Source organism: Aulonocara sp. 'chitande type north' Nkhata Bay, linkage group LG5 (assembly GCF_057382095.1).
Source record: "Aulonocara sp. 'chitande type north' Nkhata Bay isolate Kocher_YH1m ecotype deep benthic linkage group LG5, A_spYH_male_GT1.1, whole genome shotgun sequence".
In the NCBI taxonomy this organism is placed as follows: Eukaryota; Metazoa; Chordata; class Actinopteri; order Cichliformes; family Cichlidae; genus Aulonocara; species Aulonocara sp. 'chitande type north' Nkhata Bay.
Genome location: NC_141348.1, coordinates 12,719,600 through 12,739,875, shown reverse-complemented (window position 1 = coordinate 12,739,875; position 20,276 = coordinate 12,719,600). Strand labels below are relative to the sequence as shown.

The window sequence follows — 20,276 nt, the reverse complement described above, 5'->3', positions numbered from 1 at the left end:
CAGGAAAGATCAAAATTGCATCACTTACATAAATAAATGTTCTAATTTGTACATTAACAAATCTATAGTTTCTAACTTATAAAAGCATAAGAAAAATGAATGTTTCAGCTTTTTAAAATTAAAGGCAGTTAGTCTTTAACACATAAAAGTACACATAAACTAGGACCAAGAGTTTTTAATGTTATTAACTCAATAATGACAGTTAAATTATGAGTCTTACTTTCCATATGTGTGAATGAACCGTCATCACATGTATAATAAACGTGTCTGCAGTTTCCAATAATCAATCAGATTGACAATTTTAGATTATTAATAAAAGCTTTTACACATATTAGCTGTCATAAATGTAAGGTGTTTGTAAAAGCTCAACATTTTGCAAAGGTGTTGCGTTTTATCACAAAATGTATCCATTAATAAACGGTTTTAAATAAAAAAATACATCATTCATATGGATGTTATTAAGTATCAATATAAGAGATAATATAATATAAGTGAACTATGGGTTCATGCTGTCAAATAAACTGGGAGCAAAAGTTCTCTCAGAGTAAGTCACTGAAAAAGACAAAAAAATGTTCAAGTCTTCAGTTTCAAATTCTAGTAAGTGATTTGTTATGGGTTCTTACAGTAATCTGTATCTGTCAGTGATAATAGGTTGTTATAAATGGATTTAAAGGAGAAGATGAATTACAGAGAGTCATGCTGAAAGAGGGTTTTTTTTTCTTCCCAACCTGGCAACTCAATAAAACACTTAAACTCTTTTACTGCATCAGTAAAAGAGTTTGGCAAGCCAGAGTTCTTAATGTTAGTGCGCTGAGTGAAACACACTGAATCCAACATCACATCAGGCAGAGAGGAGCTTACAGTAAGTCACAGAGAGAGAGTCCAGGAGAACAGTCCTATTTGCTGCGGTGTGCTGCAGGCACAGACTGAGCATGCTCTGAATGAACTCCTCGTGACCTTGAGGTTCACATCAATTTTGCATGAGGTCTCCTCGTCAAATAGACCGGGGACGATACTGCACCACTGGCTCACCTGGCTTTCCTTGAGGCCAGACACCCACAGAGACAGCAGTGACCACCGAGACCACATGCAGTTCACACATACACAATTGCAGGGCTTAGGAGCTGATAATGGAAATTCAACTGCTGACCAGGGTACTCTCTGCTTTTATATTTAGCAGGCTATTGCTGCTGCCTTTTAATAAAATGGTGTTCATTTTGCTGTCGAGCCAAACGTAAGAACGTAACACCACAGACAGACTTAAAATCGCCCTGTATCAGTGTCGCTTTGCTGTGCAAAATCCTGTGAGCTTAGCGATATATTAGTAGATACAGATAATATAGCATGAATACTCGTGCAGCGCGATCAAAGTCCACATATGCAGAATTAACCTGCGCCTAAGACCACATCGCTGCACTCTCTCTCAGTTCATCCATTTGTTTTTGAAATGATTTTGCAAGCCCGAGGCTCAGAGAATTTTCTCAGCCTATAAAAGAGCATGTAACTCTCTAAAAGATAAAAATCGATTCTATTTGTTACAGTTTCTCGATTCGGTGCCGTTATCTGTGACTGAATTCTAATCACACCCTCCCAGTTCTACGCGTGTCCCTGTTACCCCGTTCCAACTGGTAAACAAAGGTAGAGTCGTGCATCTGCCCGAAGTCGCATTACATGATAGCAGACCCCAACCTAAGCACTTTTTTTATTCCCCTTTTCCAATCACTACTGTGCCCTTGATTCTGTGTTACGGCAGATTCATAGTAAACACAGTGACAGGTGTATTCATAAAGCAGCGCCCTGAGCCCCGGAGTGTGCTCTGGCGCTACGCTGGACTATTTGTCAACTGAAAAACTGTCAGGGTTCCCGTTCATATATTCACCGTGTAGGCGAGGTGAAGGTGGAACGGCGCGCTGAAAACAAAATCAGGCGTTATGAAGCCAGCTAGCGACAATAACTCACTGGGATTATGAGCATAAACACAAATGACAACGAGGCATTCTCATTTTATCATATCTGCCACATATGTGTAAGTTCTATTTAAATCAACCACACAGATTTTTTTTTTCCAACTCATTCAGTCCTGTGTTAGAAGAATAATCCACCTCTACATGACTGCTAAATTTCACCAATCTGTCTGTTTTCAGTATATTACAGGAGAAAATATGTCAGGAAGTGTTTATTTTTAGATTTTGTCATCCTTGCCTTCCTCACTTAGTGGTTTCCTTCCATTTTCTGTAATGCCAGTCCGCATTCTGCTCTGCTGGGTCTTTTCTGTGATGGATTTTTCCATGTGTGACTGTTGAGCATCCGTGCAAACTGACAACAGCACGAAGGCTCAAAAGCACTTTCTCTCATGACTGACACTACAACACTGAGAGTTGCTGCTAATGATTTACCCCAAATTACAGGCGTGAGCCGGGTGACACCAAACATTTTCTTCTTTCTGTCAGTTTTGTGTGTTACGAGTATTTTGTGTCCATCCAACGACAGATGGATCTTATTCCTCCGTGCAGCAGAGCTCCTCTGTTGTCAGACATCTATTAAAAACGCATCAGTGACCCACATCGATGCACTGAGTGACACGTTCCTTTATGACTGGGAACATGGGTACTGCTGTTTACTTTGAATCGATCCACAATCCCGCTGCCATAAATGCACAGGTGCTCGCCAAAGCTGTACTCATCCCCTGCTGAAAATGGTCTTGAACAAATGAGGTGTTTACTCTTGTTTAGTCAACCTTTCCGGTGCCCAGCTGTTTCGGGAAATTACTGAGCTATTCTTAAAAACTATAACTGTAAATTTGAGAGCCTTTTTATTTAACATTTACAGACTCAGCAAGAGCCACTGGGCTTTGGTTGAGAGGTGCATAAGAAAGGAAAATCAGATTGTATTCAGAGATGGACAAACGGAGTGCTTGTTTTGGTCTCTTTAGAATTTCTAGACTCTGAAGAAAAAATACAAGTTCTTGTTCTAAGTTGCTGTGGCATACTGGTCTTTTACCAGCATAGTGCCTTATGTAAATATGGTCTACACCAGCGGTCCCCAACCCCTGTGAGTCGTTTGGTACTGGGCCGCGAGAGTTGAGGCTCAGGTGTGACATTTATGGTTCTCGGGGTTTTTATCAGGTTTAACTCGGTTTCCCCCGTATTGTAGCTGTGTGTCTTATTTTGAAAGAAATATTTACGTGTTACCATAGCGACCAGAGAGCATTAAGGGGCAGAGAGGAGGATGTTACTCTCAATGTTGTTGGCGCATTTCAGGAGGACGCTGCTAATAAAGTTACACAATTACACAGTGAATTCGCATTTATTATTATTATTATTATATTTACAGAATACCACAGTTTTTGTCTTGGTCGTATCATTTTATTTTGTTGTATTTATCCGCAACACCTTAAAGGCCAGTCTGTGAAAATATTGTCTGACATTAAACCGGTCTGTGGCGCAAAAAAGGTTGGGGACCGCTGGTCTACGCCACTGGTTCCAATATACTGTACCGAGCCACACAAGTGTCAGCGGAGGTCAGTTGGGTGGGACCTTTTGACTATATTCTGTAATTGCAATATAAAACTGTAGAAAATATAATTTATTAATATCAACTTCAAGCAGTTATTGGAGGATGTGAAAAAAAAAAGTGACACATCAAAGGCCCCGACTAACTAACAGTGAGGAGGTTAATGAGGAGGAAATTGGAAACCACCAATAACCGCCAGTGAAGAGGACCCATGACCTAAAGAAACCAGGGGGGGAAGAAGTGTCAGTATGACACTCTGGTGAAAGCTGCCTGTCTTACGGGGTCAACAATAGCCCTCAGCCTGACTGTGTCATGTGTCAAGAGAAGTTGGCTAATGTTAAGATGGTGCCAAGTAAGTCCCTTCTAACAGAAACTTGGCCTATTTTAAGAGAGCGCTAGATCAGAAGAGAAGCAGAAAGAAGATTCGTCGGATTGTGTGAAAGTGTCTGATAAGGTGATGAAGGCGAGGTACATCCTTGCATAGAAACTGCAGGTGACACGCGAAGCTGCCAAAGGTGTCTCATCTGATAATACAATAAAGAAAACACAAACAACAACAGATGACATGTCAGATGACGCAGAGGCTACTTTTTGGCTTGGACTGTTCACTCTATATTAAACCTGCTATAGATTTCTACCACATTGTGCACATCTGGCCTCCGCGAATAAAGTGAAAGTGAAATTGATTCGGGTAATATCTGATTCATAATTGATCATTTTAAAAGCGCTAAATGTCCTCAGGTGTTTTCCAGCGCCATGCGAGATGCTGAAAAGCCGAAATACCTAATACTAATCGAAAAGACAAACTCACTGCTACAAACACATTCGAGGCTCGCTCATGAGGGTTAACAACATCATCATTTCTGGCAGATTCAATACTGTGTGGCCCAATTTTCTGTATGGATATTAGACCAAATTGATGGAATTTCCTTAATAGCTAGAGTAACTGAGGAAATTAAGTGCTCTGAATGTAATACCCTCTCTCGCTTGGCATATCTAATTATATAAATACTATTCATTGGCAGTGTGTAGGCTTGTGCATATAGTTTATGCCCAGTCTGCTGAAAGTCACAGCATGACCACTTCCTAAAGGCATTTCTTTCAGCTTACATTTAGGACGTTTTGAGCTTCTAATTTCAGTGTTGGTGAAATAAATTGCAAAGAATTTACGCTTTCTATTTTATCACCAGGACAAAAAGAAAAAAAAGTCCTCTCCTTGCCCGAAGGGAAACAAGTCAAGGACAATCAGTGTCACAAAAACTGATGCAACCCAAATAAAGCTCAAAAATGACTCTTTCTTCAAAGTAACATTAAGGGCAAAAATCTAGTGTCTTTAAAAGCATTATCAAAAATGTCAATCCACAGTGGTCAGAGTATGCTTACTCAAACATCAATTTTTCCTTTTAAACCTCGTTTCACATTATTTATTAATACGCGATGGCAGTGACTCCGAGAGCTACTGACCTAGATGAAATTGGACAACGTGAGATATCTGTGTTGTTTTTGTTCTACAAACAGAAGTGGAGTGGTTTGAAACACAGAAAAATTAGCGAACGACAGATACTGCAGAAAATGAGAAGCCACACAAGGCCTCGCCAGCGAGGTAGGGTAGAGTTAAGCAGGAAATGCATTTGAAATCAGAGAAATAATAAAAACAAAAGGGCAATAAAAATGACTTTTTATCAGCAAAACTCCTGAACATGTGGGCGGTGTATATCTTCAATATCGTAGGGTGATATTACCCACCAAGCACCAACTGTCCACGGCTGTTGTTTTGTGGGCTTAAATTGATCAACCAGTCATAGCTGTATTGAGTCATAGTTCCTGAAAACTGGGCTGCCTTTCATGCAGTGTAATTTTGCCCAAATTAAGAACTACATTAAAAAGAACAGAACCCCATATAATTTGGTTGAAAAGTGAAAGGGGGAAAAAAGAAGTTGTTTCAACTGCCTGAAAACAGAGCTTTGCACCTATCAATGTCTTTTCAGGGACTGTTCACCAAGATTTTGCTGGTGCAGGTAATAACTGATATTAGCATATTACAGACAGCAGTACAATTCATTAGTTACATCTTGCTGGTACTGGGACCCCTTTTTGCATTCAGAACTACCTTAATTCTTCATGGGATACATTGAACAAAGTGCTGGAAACTCTTCTTAGAGATTTTGCTTCATGCTGACAGGATACCATCACATAGTCGATGCAGATTTGTAGACTGCACAGCCATGTTGGACATGATGTCATCTTTGTGACATGACACGTTATTTCGTTGGAAGCAGCGTTCATAACATTGGTACACTGTGGTCATAAAAGGATCTATAAATCGTAAGCAACAGCACTCAGGTAAGCTGTGGTGTTTAAACAATACTCAGTTGATACTGAAGGGCTGGGGAAATATATCCCCATGTTATCACAAAACCACAACCAGCCTGAACCACTCATGCACAGCAGGAAGGCCATGCCTTCATCTTTTTTAAATCACAATTCCAACCCTGCCATCCAAATGTTGCAGCAGAAATCTAGACTCATCAGACCAGGCAATGTTTTTCCAGTCTTCTGTTGTTCAGCTGTAGCCTTAAATGTCCTGTTCTTAGCTGACAGCAGTGACATCCAATATGGTCTTCTCCTGCTGCAGCCCATCTGCTTCATGTTTCAATGTACTGTGCTCTTATGCATACCTTGTAACAAGTGGTGATCAACTCATCCCTTCCTATCAACTCACAGCAGATCTGAGTAGTTTCTTCTGACCTCTGGCATCAACAAGGTATTTTTTCACAGAGAACTGCCGCTCACTATATATTTTCTCTTTATTGGACCATTCTCTGTAAATCCTAGATATGGCTGTGTGGAAAAACCCCACTAGTGCAGCAGTTTATGAAATACTTAGACCTGCCCATCCGGCACCAACAACCATGCCACGTTCAAAGTCACTTAAATCACCTTCCTTGCCCATTCTCATGTTTAGATTGAACTTCAGTGTGTCTACCTGCCTGAGCACATGTTGTTGCTATGTGATTGGGTAGTTAGATACTTGCATTAAGAAACAGTTAAAGTAAGCAGTGAGTGTTTGCTCTTCAGTATTTGCTGATAGGAAAACTTACATAACAAAAATGTTGCTTGGAGTAATTAAGACATTGTGTCATCACATTGTCTGCACTACGCTCTGTACTCTCGCCACTTCTGAGAAGGCGGTTCATTTGCTTAGTAGTTTGTTAAATACTTTCCTTCAAAGTTTATACCCAAAGATGCCATAACTTTCCCTTTTCAGTATACCAAAATACTAATCCTGTACAAGTTTTTATTTTTTTAGAAATATATAAAGAATGTTGACATACTGATATTACAATTGATATTACCCATAAAAAATCAGTATTAGAAAACACACCTGTATCAATCAGGCTTAAACATTATGAATGACCACTGTATCACAGACACACACACAGTTACTTCATAAACACTGTTACTACCCGTTTGGCCCAGTTGGGTCAGAACAACCTAAAAGTTACATGAATAACAAAATATTACCTTGCGACAAAGCTATCGCTAACCTGTTAGCAAACTTGCCACACTAGCAGCTACATTAGCATTCTTTTGTAGTTGTATTACTATGATTCCCGAGAAATTAAACTCCTAACCCTGTTTTAGTCCTCTTAGCCTTTGTTTTATATCTATGACAAATAGATCTGGCATGTTGCTAAATGTTAAAGGCTATGTCCATTGACTGTGGTGCTAGCTAGTAGCGTAAACCTAAGTTGTGGGTGTCTGCCACTACAAATGAGTCCTTTCACATAACACACTGTCATATGAGCCACTGTTCACTTAAAATATTGATTAGAGCAGCTTTAAAATGAGGATACACTCTTGCAGTGAGAATCTGTGTATATCCACTCCTCTAATATTACATGATACCTCTGCTTGCTCAGCTAGAGAACAAACTGCGGATCATCCTGACAACAATGGCATTTCCTACTGCTGCAAAGAGCCCCAAAGAGAAAACCTCTCAAACAACACAAGTGAATGTCAGAAAGTTGCGGGTGAGATAATGCAAGTGATGGTTTTGCCTTCATCCCAGCTCAGGTTGCACAACATGTACAGTGATACCCCCCCCGCTGCTCTGCCTGAACCATGTTTTCAGTGCACGCACATTATAGGAAATGTAAGCGTTTAACAGAATGTCACTCACAAGGTTACTGCCTCTATCCTCTGCTTGCTGTGCATCTACATGGTGCTGACCAAGCTCTGAAACACAATCTACCACAAAAAAAAACAACACAGCCAGCTGCCATTTTCAAGCCGGGCTCCCTGCACCACCAGGGAATAGCCACAGAGATATCAAAGGATCTGCAGTGCAAATGAGTCGCTCAAATCTCCTTTTCTCTCCTAATGATTTCTTAAGCCGTGCACCATATTATAAATCGCCAGCTTCATTTCGCACCATGCCTTAAATCTTATCACTAATAAGGTTAACCTCACTCGTATCTTAGGTGTTAGCATATTCATCAACCACAGTGGCGGCTCCATGACTCCAACTCCACATCATAGCTCAGGCCAAAAACAGATAAGCTTTTTTTTTTCAATTAGAAACAGATGCTCAATTAAGCAGTTGCTCTTTGAAGCTTGTCTCCTTGTTGGATGGCACCTTATCTCTCTCTCGAGCATTTATGTCCAGAAAACGTTGTTCTCTAACAAATCGATAGCATCCAACACTATTGGGACTGTCTTTGATTTCTGTGGAAGCAGCAATGAAGGTTCACAAGCAATTAAGCCGGATTGGATTTTCAGCACGCGACGCAGACGTGGAGCACGGAGCAGGTAGACAGCTGAGGCTTGTGGGGAATGGCACTTTGATGTGGTAATTTACCTGTACTGTGGAGGAGGGCTCCCCTCTGCCTCACACGTAATGGTAGCCTGGTGGTCTGGGGAGTTGATTGGTAAAATGAGGTCACTTGGCTCCGTCCTCCATCTTGGCCCTTGAAATATGACATCCTCTGTACAGGCTGTAGAAAGGGGAGAAAGTCTATGGTTGTACAAGCTAGAAAATTTGTCTCTTTGACCTTAAGAGAAAATACTGGAAGAAGCACAATCTCTGTGAGGGCAAATAGTTAATCTTGCAGAAATACAGGAACCTTCTGACACTCAGTGTATATTACTTTTTCAATATACTCTATGCAGTATACTACCTCCTATTCTCTGAGCAGTACCTCACTTTACAAAGAAGAATGCATTAGGACACTCCTCGTGATGTGTTGTGTACATTATTTGCTTATCTTGCTGCAAGGAGAGTAAATCCTACTTACCCATGTTAGGCATTAACAGCTAATGCTGACATATTTGTTATCTGTTCCTCTGTGTGCTACTGCATTTTTCAGATGAGTGTGACACTTGGAATAATGAGGAAAAGAGCAATGGCCGAGGCACTTATGCGAATTCACTCAAGTTCTACACACTAGGCCAGTTTTCCATAAGGCCCTGCTTCATTCTGTCATTTTATCCTTGTGACAAATCATTATATTGTAGCCGGATGTGATTATGCGAGTAAATAAAAATCCTGGAAAATATGTCACCTACTGCTTTGATTGCAATATTTAGCTGGCTAAGAGATTTGTGAGTTCTAGCGAGTCAAACAGAGCTCGCTGACTGATATAACTAAAGTGAGGTGGTTGTTAATTACTTGCCAGGAACAGCTGAATACAGTGCAGGGACTTAAGTTAAGCGCCTAAGTCAACAACAGTTAATGCAGAGAGCCCGTTTTCACATATTCCCCCAGTAATTAACGATGGCTTGGGTATGACTGGGTTGATAAATAAAGCGAGGCGTTGTATTTTCGGAACATCTACGCCATGTTACTCATGCATGTTAATTGAGGCCATAAGGATGCGCTCATCTGCCAGCAGCCAAAAATGAAAGGATGTTGAACACAATCTGGTGCTAAAGCAGAGTCAACAGACGGCCAGTGTAGGCCTAATTAATATCCTACTGGTAACAGATTGTGGCACGTGGCTAGCAGTTCTACATGTGGTTTTAATCGGTGAAAATGTGTCAAGGAATCAAAACAGGTTGAGTAACGAGGCAGGGCGGTGAGTCACGGCTGCTCTCGGCAGTGCTTTGGGAACACAGGGAAGAAGGACTTGGAGAAATCCGGAGGTGAAATTAGGGATGAAAAGCATCACGTTTCAAAACAATTGCTGCCGAATGATCTATCAACAAATGATGGTAGCGTGAGCGAATGCAGGAGTGAATTCATTCATCCCACAGGCTAACAACACAGGTGTGAGTTTATTCCGTGTGGCTGCTTCATTGTCCCAGAACGGAGAACCAAGACAGCACCTCGCTTCACATGTCATTAATGATTGTTATCGGCCGCAGCGACTGCCGAGACGCTCCCGGTGCGTGATGACAACACCGAATAAGAACTAGCACCTACAGGCCCTGTTAAAAAAACTCGTCCGCTAGCAAGGTGAGGCTGCTTGGATTTCGCTCCTTTGGGTGCAGGGCTGTGAATTACCCATGAGCCAATTTGAATAACATTCATTGGGATTTACAATGTCATTTGAACAAGGGTTGACATTCTGAGTCTCTGTGCTTCTGCTGTAGAATCCCAGGTGGCTGCACAAGGGCAGAATGAGGCGCGGTGGCAAGTAGATTGTGCTAAAATGTGAGTCTGGATTCACTGCATGGATCCTGATAATGATCGGGACAGGCCATAAACAGGAATAGGATTGGACTCCCAGATGTCCCTGACGGGGTAGTGAAAACGTGCAGTGGGCACACCGCTCTAGGGAATGGTGAAGGACATCATGCTGGAACACTGTACATATAATGACTGTGGTTTAATTAGTGTAACCTTTTTTTGGTCAGAAGATTTTTCTAAGGTTACTTGCAAATGCTCAGCTATTTCCTCTTTATTTAAAAAAAAAACACTGCTGTGAGAATGTAAAAAAAAAAAAATGCAAAAAGAACATAAGAAGACTGTACTTTAATGCACACACATTAAAAATGAGTCTTTCTCAGGAGAGGTTTTGTGGTGACATAAACCATAACAACATGTGCAGTGAGACTCAGATACAATACGTGTAAAATACCTTACCTGCAAGGCATCCGGTGATTGATAGCAGAACAATTTGTTTCCATGGTAGCATCATCTTTAGTTGCCGAGGGCTAAGTAGACTCTCATCCAATTGCTTGTGAATGGAATGCTCTCGCTTGAATACAAGAGTTTTAATCTGAAGGGAAAGTAATAATGGATGTGATTAAAATATGACATTTTGATCCAAATACGACAAGCATTCAACAGCAAAAAAACCAAAAAACCAAAAAGAAAACACGATTACATCACTGCTAACTTCCATAATTGGTTCCTATTATTTTTGAGTTACTGTAAAGTGAATGTTGAGGAAGTGAGGAAATGCAGCAGCAGACAAAAACCTGAGGATACAACCCAGCTGTGAGAGGGGTTTTTTTTCTCTCTCAGGTGGCGCAGAAGAAGAAGAGGAAGAAGAAGAGAAACAGCTGCTAAATGGGCATGTTTTCTTTTACTGTGTGTGTTTCTCATCCCGCCTAACAAGCTCAATTCTGCTGCTTTAAAGAGAAGTGAGGAAGGAAATGATTGACCTCAAAAGACACATCTCTCTCCCAATTTGACTATTAATAGGAGCTGGCAGACTGTGTACCAGCACTCCACAAAATGCTATTTCGTACTTTAACAAAGACTTTGGTGGCCGACTGAATGTAAGCAAAGTGACTGTTTTCATTTCTGTATACATAAATCAGATTTCCTTCGATCAACAAGAAAAACATGAGAAATACATGAGTGCCACACACTGAAACTGTGAAAACAGGACTGACAATAGAGGACAGACGTGTGCCATCCTATTGCCTTACCCTAACTAGATGCTTAATAATTGATAAGTCTGTGAAGGTTCTCAGTCATCCAGGTCATCGTAGTCAAAGGAGCTTGCAAAGAAAAGCGTCTGGACTTCTTTAAGTTGCTTGAAGACATTTCACCTCTCATCTGAGAAGCTTCTTCAGTTCTAAGGTCAAATGGTGGAGAGTCCCAGATATAAACCTAGTGGGAGTAACCCCCCACAGAGGGACAAAAGGACCCCCTGATGATCCTCTAATCGCCTGAGCCAAGGTGTGAAACTGGGTGTGGGTCCCAATCAGCCAGAGTTTCGGGTGTGTTCATTGTGAAACCTGGCCCCACCTTATCATGCGAATTCCTGAGGTCAGATGGCCCAGGATGTGAGTGGGCGTTAAGGCGTCTGGGAAGGGATCTCAAAACTGGATTATAGATGGCAGACAGTTGGTGTTGTAAACCACCGCCTCTGTTCAAAGATGGTCGCTCACAGTGGACATAGATGGCTTCTTTCACTCCTCTTTCAAACCATCTGTCCTCTCTGTCCAAAATGTGAACATTGGCATCCTCGAAAGAGTGTCCTTTATCCTTAAGATGCAGATGGACTGCTGAGTCTTGTCCTGTGGAGGTGGCTCTTCTGTGTTGTGCCATGCGCTTGTGAAGTGGCTGTTTGGTCTCTCTAATGTAGAGGTCTGAGCATTCCTCGCTGCACTGTACAGCATACACCACATTGTTAAGTTTGTGTTTTGGCGTTTTGTCTTTCGGGTGAACCAGTTTTTGTCTGAGCGTGTTGCTGGGTCTGAAATACACTGGGATGTCATGCTTGGAGAAAACTCTCCTGAGTTTCTCTGATACACCGGCTACATAGGGGATGACAATGTTGTTGCGTCTGTCCTTCTTATCCTCCCTCGCTGGTGTCTGGTCTTCTTTTCTGTGCCTCTTTGCTGACTTTAAGAACGCCCATTTAGGATAGCCGCACGTTTTGAGTGCTTCCTTTACATGTTTGTGTTCCTTCTTTTTTCCTTCAGGCTTAGAGGGAACATGTTCTGCCCGGTGGTGTAGGGTCCTAATTACTCCAACTCAGCAGTCCATCTGCATCTTAAGGATAAAGGACACTCTTTCGAGGATGCCAATGTTCACATTTTGGACAGAGAGGACAGATGGTTTGAAAGAGGAGTGAAAGAAGCCATCTATGCCCACTGTGAGCGACCATCTTTGAACAGAGGCGGGGGTTTACGACACCAACTGTCTGCCATCTATAATCCAGTTTTGAGATCCCTTCCCAGACGCCTTAACGCCCACTCACATCCTGGGCCATCTGACCTCAGGAATTCGCATGATAAGGTGGGGCCAGGTTTCACAATGAACACACCCGAAACTCTGGCTGATTGGGACCCACACCCAGTTTCACACCTTGGCTCAGGCGATTAGAGGATCATCAGGGGGTCCTGTTGTCCCTCTGTGGGGGGTTACTCCCACTAGGTTTATATCTGGGACTCTCCACCATTTGACCTTAGAACTGAAGAAACTTCTCGGATGAGAGGTGAAACGTCTTCAAGCAACTTAAAGAAGTCCAGACGCTTTTCTTTGCAAGCTCCTTTGAATAATTGATAAGCCAACATTTTGTCTTGTAGATGTGTGATGTCTGGAGTTACTATGGAATAGCAATTAATAACATTAGTTAGTTAGGTAGACTTAATTAGTTAGTCAGTAAGGCTTGTTCATTTCTTGGGCTTGTATTGATTTTTAATGGTATTCACACTTCGGTTTACCTTTTAGTTGCCTGCTTAGCAACTCTACTTGTGATGTTCAGTTTTTAGGGGCTTAAAAAAATCTATGGGCAGGACATAATGATATTAAACTCAGTAAGGTACACTTCTCTCTACAGCGAGTGAGCTTTTTGTCACAGCTATGTGCTGTTTAGATGAGAGGAGAGAAACACCCTTCAACCATGTTATTTGTTGATGTTGTGTAATTTGTCCACCAGAGGGCAGTCTGCAACTTCCATATTGGCAACTTGCTTGTTTGTTGAAAATGCTCATAAAAAATAAATAAATACAAAAAGAGCAATCGGTGACTTCTTGTAACAATAAAATAAGTTGTTTTTTTATAACCCTCAAATAGCTACACATATTAAATGTTAAATAAATCTGTTCAGGTTCTGTGCCCCTGAGCAAAAAAAAGTTATCAGCCAATTTTTCAGATTTTTACTTTTATATCACCAATATCTGTAGCAATATCTGTCTTTAGAATCCTGTATGGTAGGGCTCAAGAAATCACAGCAGAGGCATTTTATTAAACTTGTTTGTGTTCTGATTTTGTTAACGTTACAATTCTCTATAATCCAGTGACGATCTCAGCCCTGAAATCAAAGCTTTTAATAACTGCTGTAATAAAAATGTGGAGCCCCTCAAAAAGGCATTAAGGACAGTCCTTGTGTATTTTAAGGAGTAACAGGCACAAGGAAATTATTCACAAAAAAAAAAAAGTTTAAAGAGAGCCTGATGCTTGTTTGGTGTTAAAAGTGTGTATTTTTCTCCATTATGGGGAATGCAGGATCCTTCTGGAGAGTGACCCATACGAGGGACTAAAATATCTCAGCCTCTCATGCACCAGTTGTGACCATTCTTTTTTAAAACCTTCCCCTTCCGAGACCGCCAACTTTGTGGAAGCATGAAACAGATTTACTAAGCAGGGCAAATTAGCGTGAGGCCACAGTTGGAAAAAAACTGCCCACGGGAGCGGAAAGCTCTGCAGGTGATCTACTAACAATGCGTCCTTTTATGGATACACGCGTAGCCCGTTCTTTACAATAATGCAATCTAGAGCAAAGGGCCCGCAAACAAGCAGAGCGGAGGTGGGTGTGAGCAAACTAGTAACTACACAGGCCCAGCTTGTTACTTGTAATCTGAAAACATAATATAGGGTTTGCGTTTTTCCCCAGAAAAAAGCAAGACAGTGAAGCAGTGGGAGGTTGGAGGTGTTGTTGAAGAAATGAAAGAATTTCACTAAAATGCTTCACTCTGCATTGTCCAGCTTGGTTGCAAAAAGGACTGGAAATGGCATTGGGGGCGAGGAAAAGGACGCACGGGGAAAGACGTGTTCAACTGCAAAAGTACATGGAAGGACCTCGCTAAATCTTGATTATCAGGGGGTCTTTTTTCCAGAAGCAACATGATTGATCTGGGAGAAACATCCTGCTCCGTCCATGGTGCTGAAGTGTGAAAAATACAGTCTGAATGTGACTAAGTTGAGGATTTTGCATTTTTACAGTGTGTGGCATGACATTAAAAGCTCAACACTTAGGAGAAACTAAGACTTCACTGCCTGACTTTTTCTAAAGAAGATTTGACGCAGTGGGTACAGCACAACTTCTTCTAGCTGGAGGTTCCAGGTCATCTTTGATTTACTCCAGCAGATGAATAATAACGTGCCCTACTGGAATCGATATGCTCCGATAACACCTCTTCTGGCGTTCAGCTTTGTTTTCAGTGGCTTTCAGTTTCCTCCAAGCATAATGCAGATATGTCCAGCACAAAATGAGGCAAGACATGGGATTTTTTTTCAGTGTGAGATAATGCAGCAATTAGCAATAAACTTCAAACTCCAACAAATAGACAGAAAATAAGGACAGAAAAAAAATGAAAAGGCTGCTTTTTTCCATTTATTGCCCTCTTTTATTAACTCTCCATGGTTGTTTTTTGTAATGCCAGAAGAGAGCTTTCACTGGAACAAACAGTATATCTGGCCCTTTATTGCTTATTTCCCCTTCTTAATATCGCTGGATGGATTAGGTCATTGCTGGTAACTCACTCAGTGGGACTGCTTTATGGACTTTTCATCAGATTCACATTTAACTCTCTTAATTAGCCAAAAGTGGAAATTCCAGTCTTTATATCACAGCATCTACCGTGATAAGAAGCCGTTCTGTGGTGGAACATTTTATTCGCCTCCTTTGCTTTACGTGGTGCTGAAGTGACGTTCTGCCTTATCTAGTAATCGATGATGTTAGGGGCCATTAAAACTTTTCATATGTGCTGGTGGAATGGAGAGCTGTAATTGTAGTATCAGTGACACGGGAGGGGCTTTGCTCAAGCGCTGACCTACATCACAGTGAGAGGAAAGTGATACGCCTCTCAGGATTAAGAATTCAACCCAACCCCTCTTCCTTATAACACAACCCTGTTGTGTGGATTAACCCTAGGCTATCTTTGGAAATTTTTTGAAACAGACCTAAATACTAACCGCTCACTTGATCTATCAGCTACAGGCTTGTGGCTGGGGTTTGATGTGAAAGGCATGGCAACATAATCTTATAGAGGAGTGTGCTGCACAGTCAAATTTACAGACAGGACAAAATAATGCCATTTGCCTGATCACAACTTTATGTCCAGAGCTGGCTTAGCTCGACTGTGCCGGTGCCAGTAATTGTTCGCGGTTTGCTGTAATTGCAAGCGCAGCCAGATCCAGAGTGGATTTCCTTGGTGTCTTTCAAAATTTAAGGGGGCGTTTTGCCACTCTAAAACCCCATCACATTGGATTATACGCTTCGAGATTCTACTGGAGCAAAAAAAAAAAAGAAAAGAAAAGAAAGTGTGTGCTGCATTTTTCAGTTCGAGTGTAGTATTAGCAGCCAGTTGAGGATTCAAGCTCATCATCCCAGCAAACTTCAACATCCTGAGAGAAAAATCTCCCAGTAAAGATGTTCTGGTTTGTGATCAGCACATGGCAGAGTGTCTGCTCAAGTACAGGATAGCTGTCCTTGAGCAGCTTCATTCTGAAACCTTTATAAACCTGCAATAACATTCTCATCCTGGAGTATTTTGTGAATTTGATTCACAAAAACTTTAAAAAAAAATGTAAAACAGCAAACAGAAGCATGTGTTTCCACAATACCCAGTTTTTCAGTGGCTCTCAGTGCAAAGCTTAAGTGTCTCCCGATGCTCCAATCCTTTGAGTCCTACTAGATTAAAATTGCATAATACCATCCAACGGTTTTCTTATATAAAGGCGATTTTTTAACTCTTTTGACCTTCAGAAAGCGGCACCTGTGTCATTCCTTGCAGAGCTGAAGATCATCTAAAGCTTTAGTAAATCTAGGAGAGAAAGAACACAATAGCGAGGATGCCAAGCAAAGTAAAAATGACTTCTTTGCTTTTGTGGCGGCGAGGTGGCATTTTCTTTCTTCAGCTTTCTCAGCCGAAATGATGGCCAAACGATTGCTCTGCCAAATGTAATGAGGCATCACACTTTCACCTCCACAGAAGCTAAACCTAATGGAAGTCATTGGCTAAACGCATTCCAGAGTAAATGAGATGACTTCTTGGTTAGTGGGGCTGTTGTTTGGCGCATAATTGATAGGAGAGGTGGTTAAAGGCATCCATTTCCCCCCCTGAGGGCAGCATAATTGCAAAAGAATCTAATAAGGGAGGGAAGAAAGGAGAGTTTCTATCACAGCTCAAGGTCTGCATTTAGATCACATGCGATACACAGGAAATGCACAGCAGAGCTATATCAGAACATGCAAAACAGCGGAGCGCAGTGGGGATAGATTCACTACATTATATGATCTATTCATTGTAGTTCTTGTCTTCAGGGCTATCTGCTGCCATCTCCATTAAATCCACTCAGCAGAAGAACCCGGGAAACAAGGATGTGCCACCGGGGGCAGACTCAATCTAAATCCACAGCTGCTCGCCTCTTTTTGCCAGTGAATGAAGAATTCACAATCGACTCTGAATTTACTCTGACTGACTGAGGACCCGAGTAGGCTGAGGGTGGTTTTCTTTTAGAAATTATAGTTCCTCAAAACAAAGAAAAACGAGATGATGTAGAAATAAAAGCAAAGCACAATATCTGCATTTCACAACTTTGCAGCCTGCAGTGAAATACTTGGAAGAAAAATGAAAGAAAACAGAAGCAAAGAAGGGGTAATTGTTTGGTATTGATTGCGCCATAACTCAGCATTAGGCTCTTGGGTGAGTGAGCAGTGCTTCCCATAGCAAATTATGCATTAAAGGTTTCAAATAAAAAGGCATTTTGTGTAATTGCCCCCCCCCCCCCCCCCCCCCCAAACCCAAGCCTCAAAAGCTACATTAGCATTCATGAAAGAAGCCCCCCCACACACACACCCCTCCCGCTCCTCCATACACACACGCTCAGATGTTTCCTTGCAGGATAGAAAGAAAAAGCAGCAGCTTCACACATGTGATTGACATGTCACACTGCGAGCGTGTGAATAAAACGCAGCGGTTAGAACTGTGGCTAAGGTCAGGGTTGAATGCTGGAGGACAGCAAAGAGCAAAGCTGGAGGCAGGAGTTCTACTCACGAAAGATCACTTAAGTGAAAAGCAGAGGCATGAAAGCACTTCACATTCAGTGTTGACTTTTTCACACACAAAAAACAACAAAAAAATTCACATTCAGTTATGACCTCCCCTGACTTTTTCTGTCCTTTACGTGTTTACATATTTGTTAAAATACACATCTGGACAGGATATTTTACAGCTGTGTATTTCCAAGTGAAAAATCACTATCCCCCCCCCCCCCCCCCCCCCCCCCACACACACACACACACACACACACATCCCCTCCAATGTTAAACACGGCTGCATGCCTCAGCTGCTGCCTAACACACGGTTGGGGGGGGGGGGGGGGGGGTGTAAGAGAGTAAGTGCACTTAGAAGAAAGGGGAGCGGCGATCCATTTCTCAGCCAGGCACATCCCCAGACCCTCATCCTAGATACAGCAGCAACCCCCCCCCCCCCCCCCCCTTAAAAAAAAAAGCAAAGAAAAAAAAACCTGACTGGAGGTCAAGGAAGAGGAGCAGGAGACACTCAAGTAGGCTCTTTACATTTTTTCTTATACTATTCAACTCGTTTCACAGCCTTTCCAGAGGTAAAGGAACTGGCTGTAGAATGTAATTGCCACTCTGGTTCAATCAAAAGGGTTTTTGAAAGCAAACGGTGCTACAGCACAAGCTCATCTTTGCACTGCTATCCTGCTATGTGTTATAGAACAATTCGCTGCATGCCTTTCAAAGACACGTCTCACCTCTCATTTGCCTTCTGCTTGTTATTCTCAAAGTTATGCGAAAAGCAGCCATAAATAAACATGAATAGAGGGGAGAACGATTCCAATCCCTGCTGAATGGTAGGATACTTTGAAGATGCAGAGCCGGCTGCATTTTCTGTTCACTATTCTGTCCGATTGCAGTCTGGGTGGGAAGAAAGGGAATACTTGTGTGCAGACCACCGATGGGCAAATATTTGGATTTGCATGAAAAAAAAAGAAGAAAACAAGATTAAAAGAGAGAGGATGGAGTCGCGTTATTAAAGATCATTTCTCTAATAACTATCCCCCGTGTGGCACAACTATCATGAGTATGCAAAATTTTAGAGAAAAGGGTAAAAATCATCGAAATGTTATAATTTAAGAGGGCATGGAGGCACAACTCAGCAGCACAGAAAAATAAAAAAGCAACTATTTTAAATAATAGGTCAATGCTCTTTCCCCCCTTCCTCCGCCTGGAGATGGATATCATCGCCTTTAACAAGTTCGAAAGAGGCTTTTCTCCAGGCGGACGGTCCTGATGCTGTTTCTCTCTGTGTGACTGAGCAGAGCGGCACCATATGGACTTTGTCTAAAGATGAGGGAAATGAGCCCCAGCGGTACAAATCCCAGTAGGACCATCCAACCCATTTGAGGCTCATCTAGAAACGCAATCATCAGCATCGTGCACGTGTGCCTACTATCAGCACGCACACATTTGGCGTCTGTGCCCTTTGCACAAATTTAGACAACGGCATCTCGCCAGAGGAAAGAGAGCTTTTAAGCTCTATCCTTCCAACTTATGTTTGTTTCTATTTTTGTCATGTTTGCAAAACCAAAACTTAGCAGAACACAGTTCACGGTATGTGCATGCACATAAATTTAGGGCGACAACACGCACGTATGCAGTGATGCTCTCCAAGGATCACTTACTTGTCCTAGGATGCAGATTTTTTCCTCTTCATTAAACTGCTGTGATTGTAATCCCACTATCCGTCAGACGCGTTGTTTCACACACGTTATTTCATTTTCTTTATTTTCCTTTTTTTCACAGTAACTCCTGTCCTCTTAAAAAGCAAGAACAAAAAAGAGAGGATGCCCTCTGCTCCAGCAGTGTTTGCGCTCTGCACTTAATTCTGCTCGCTTGGAAGGGACTAACAGTAAGCTGTGCTCTCGGTAAATTCCCACAATCATAAGTACATTTGCCGGCCGAGGACGATACGCGCCGAGCCGAGAGTGTTCCGCGACCTCCTCCAACTGCACTTCCACAAGATGCTGCCAAGAAGCACAGAGGACAGCGCTGCCTCTGAGCGGAGACTCTCACATTGTGCGCATACACGGCTTCTGCTCTCTTTGTGCGCAGGAAGAAGCGCCCACTGGTGACGCGTGAAAACACCCATCGATGCACGGTAATGCGCCACCAACCTATAGGCAGCTGACATAAATGCACGTTTTATATGTTTATTGTTCAAATTAAGGTAATTTAAGTGCAAAAATAAAATAAATACATTGAAAAAAGAAAAAGATCGAAACCACAGGGTTGGTCGGTTTTAAAAAGAAGAAGCACTCAGAAACAAACGCCGCGTAAAACATCTAAATATGTTTTTAGTAACGTAATGTCTAGAATGTAGCGTGCAAAAAACTTTTATGATAAACCCATGCCTGGGCTTGAAGGCGGGTAAATGTGATCTTCTGATTAACGGAAAGTAGGAAAGAATCGATGTGTTTCTGGTCACTGAACTCACCACCAGAAACCTCGATGTGTTTACGAGGAAAATGCATCAAGTAAAAAATACACTTTTTGTGCGTTTGTTTTTTGTGCCCATGTATCACCATAAAACCTTATAAAGATTCTAGC

At 41.9% G+C, this 20,276-nt stretch overlaps 1 protein-coding gene across 1 annotated transcript in view; it reads right to left on the bottom strand.

Moving 5' to 3' along the window:
• The window catches only part of cntn3b (contactin 3b), a 62,827-nt gene extending 42,876 nt beyond the window's left edge, over positions 1 to 19,951 (bottom strand). Inside the window, exons 1-3 of the mRNA XM_086291370.1 lie at positions 19,352 to 19,951; positions 10,601 to 10,736; positions 8,375 to 8,510 (exon numbers count right to left, since the gene is read on the bottom strand). Coding sequence (XP_086147496.1) covers positions 8,375 to 8,510; positions 10,601 to 10,655 — 191 coding nt within the window. The 5' untranslated portion in view covers positions 10,656 to 10,736; positions 19,352 to 19,951. The remainder of the gene's footprint in view (positions 1 to 8,374; positions 8,511 to 10,600; positions 10,737 to 19,351) is intronic.
• Positions 19,952 to 20,276: the final 325 nt, after the last annotated feature.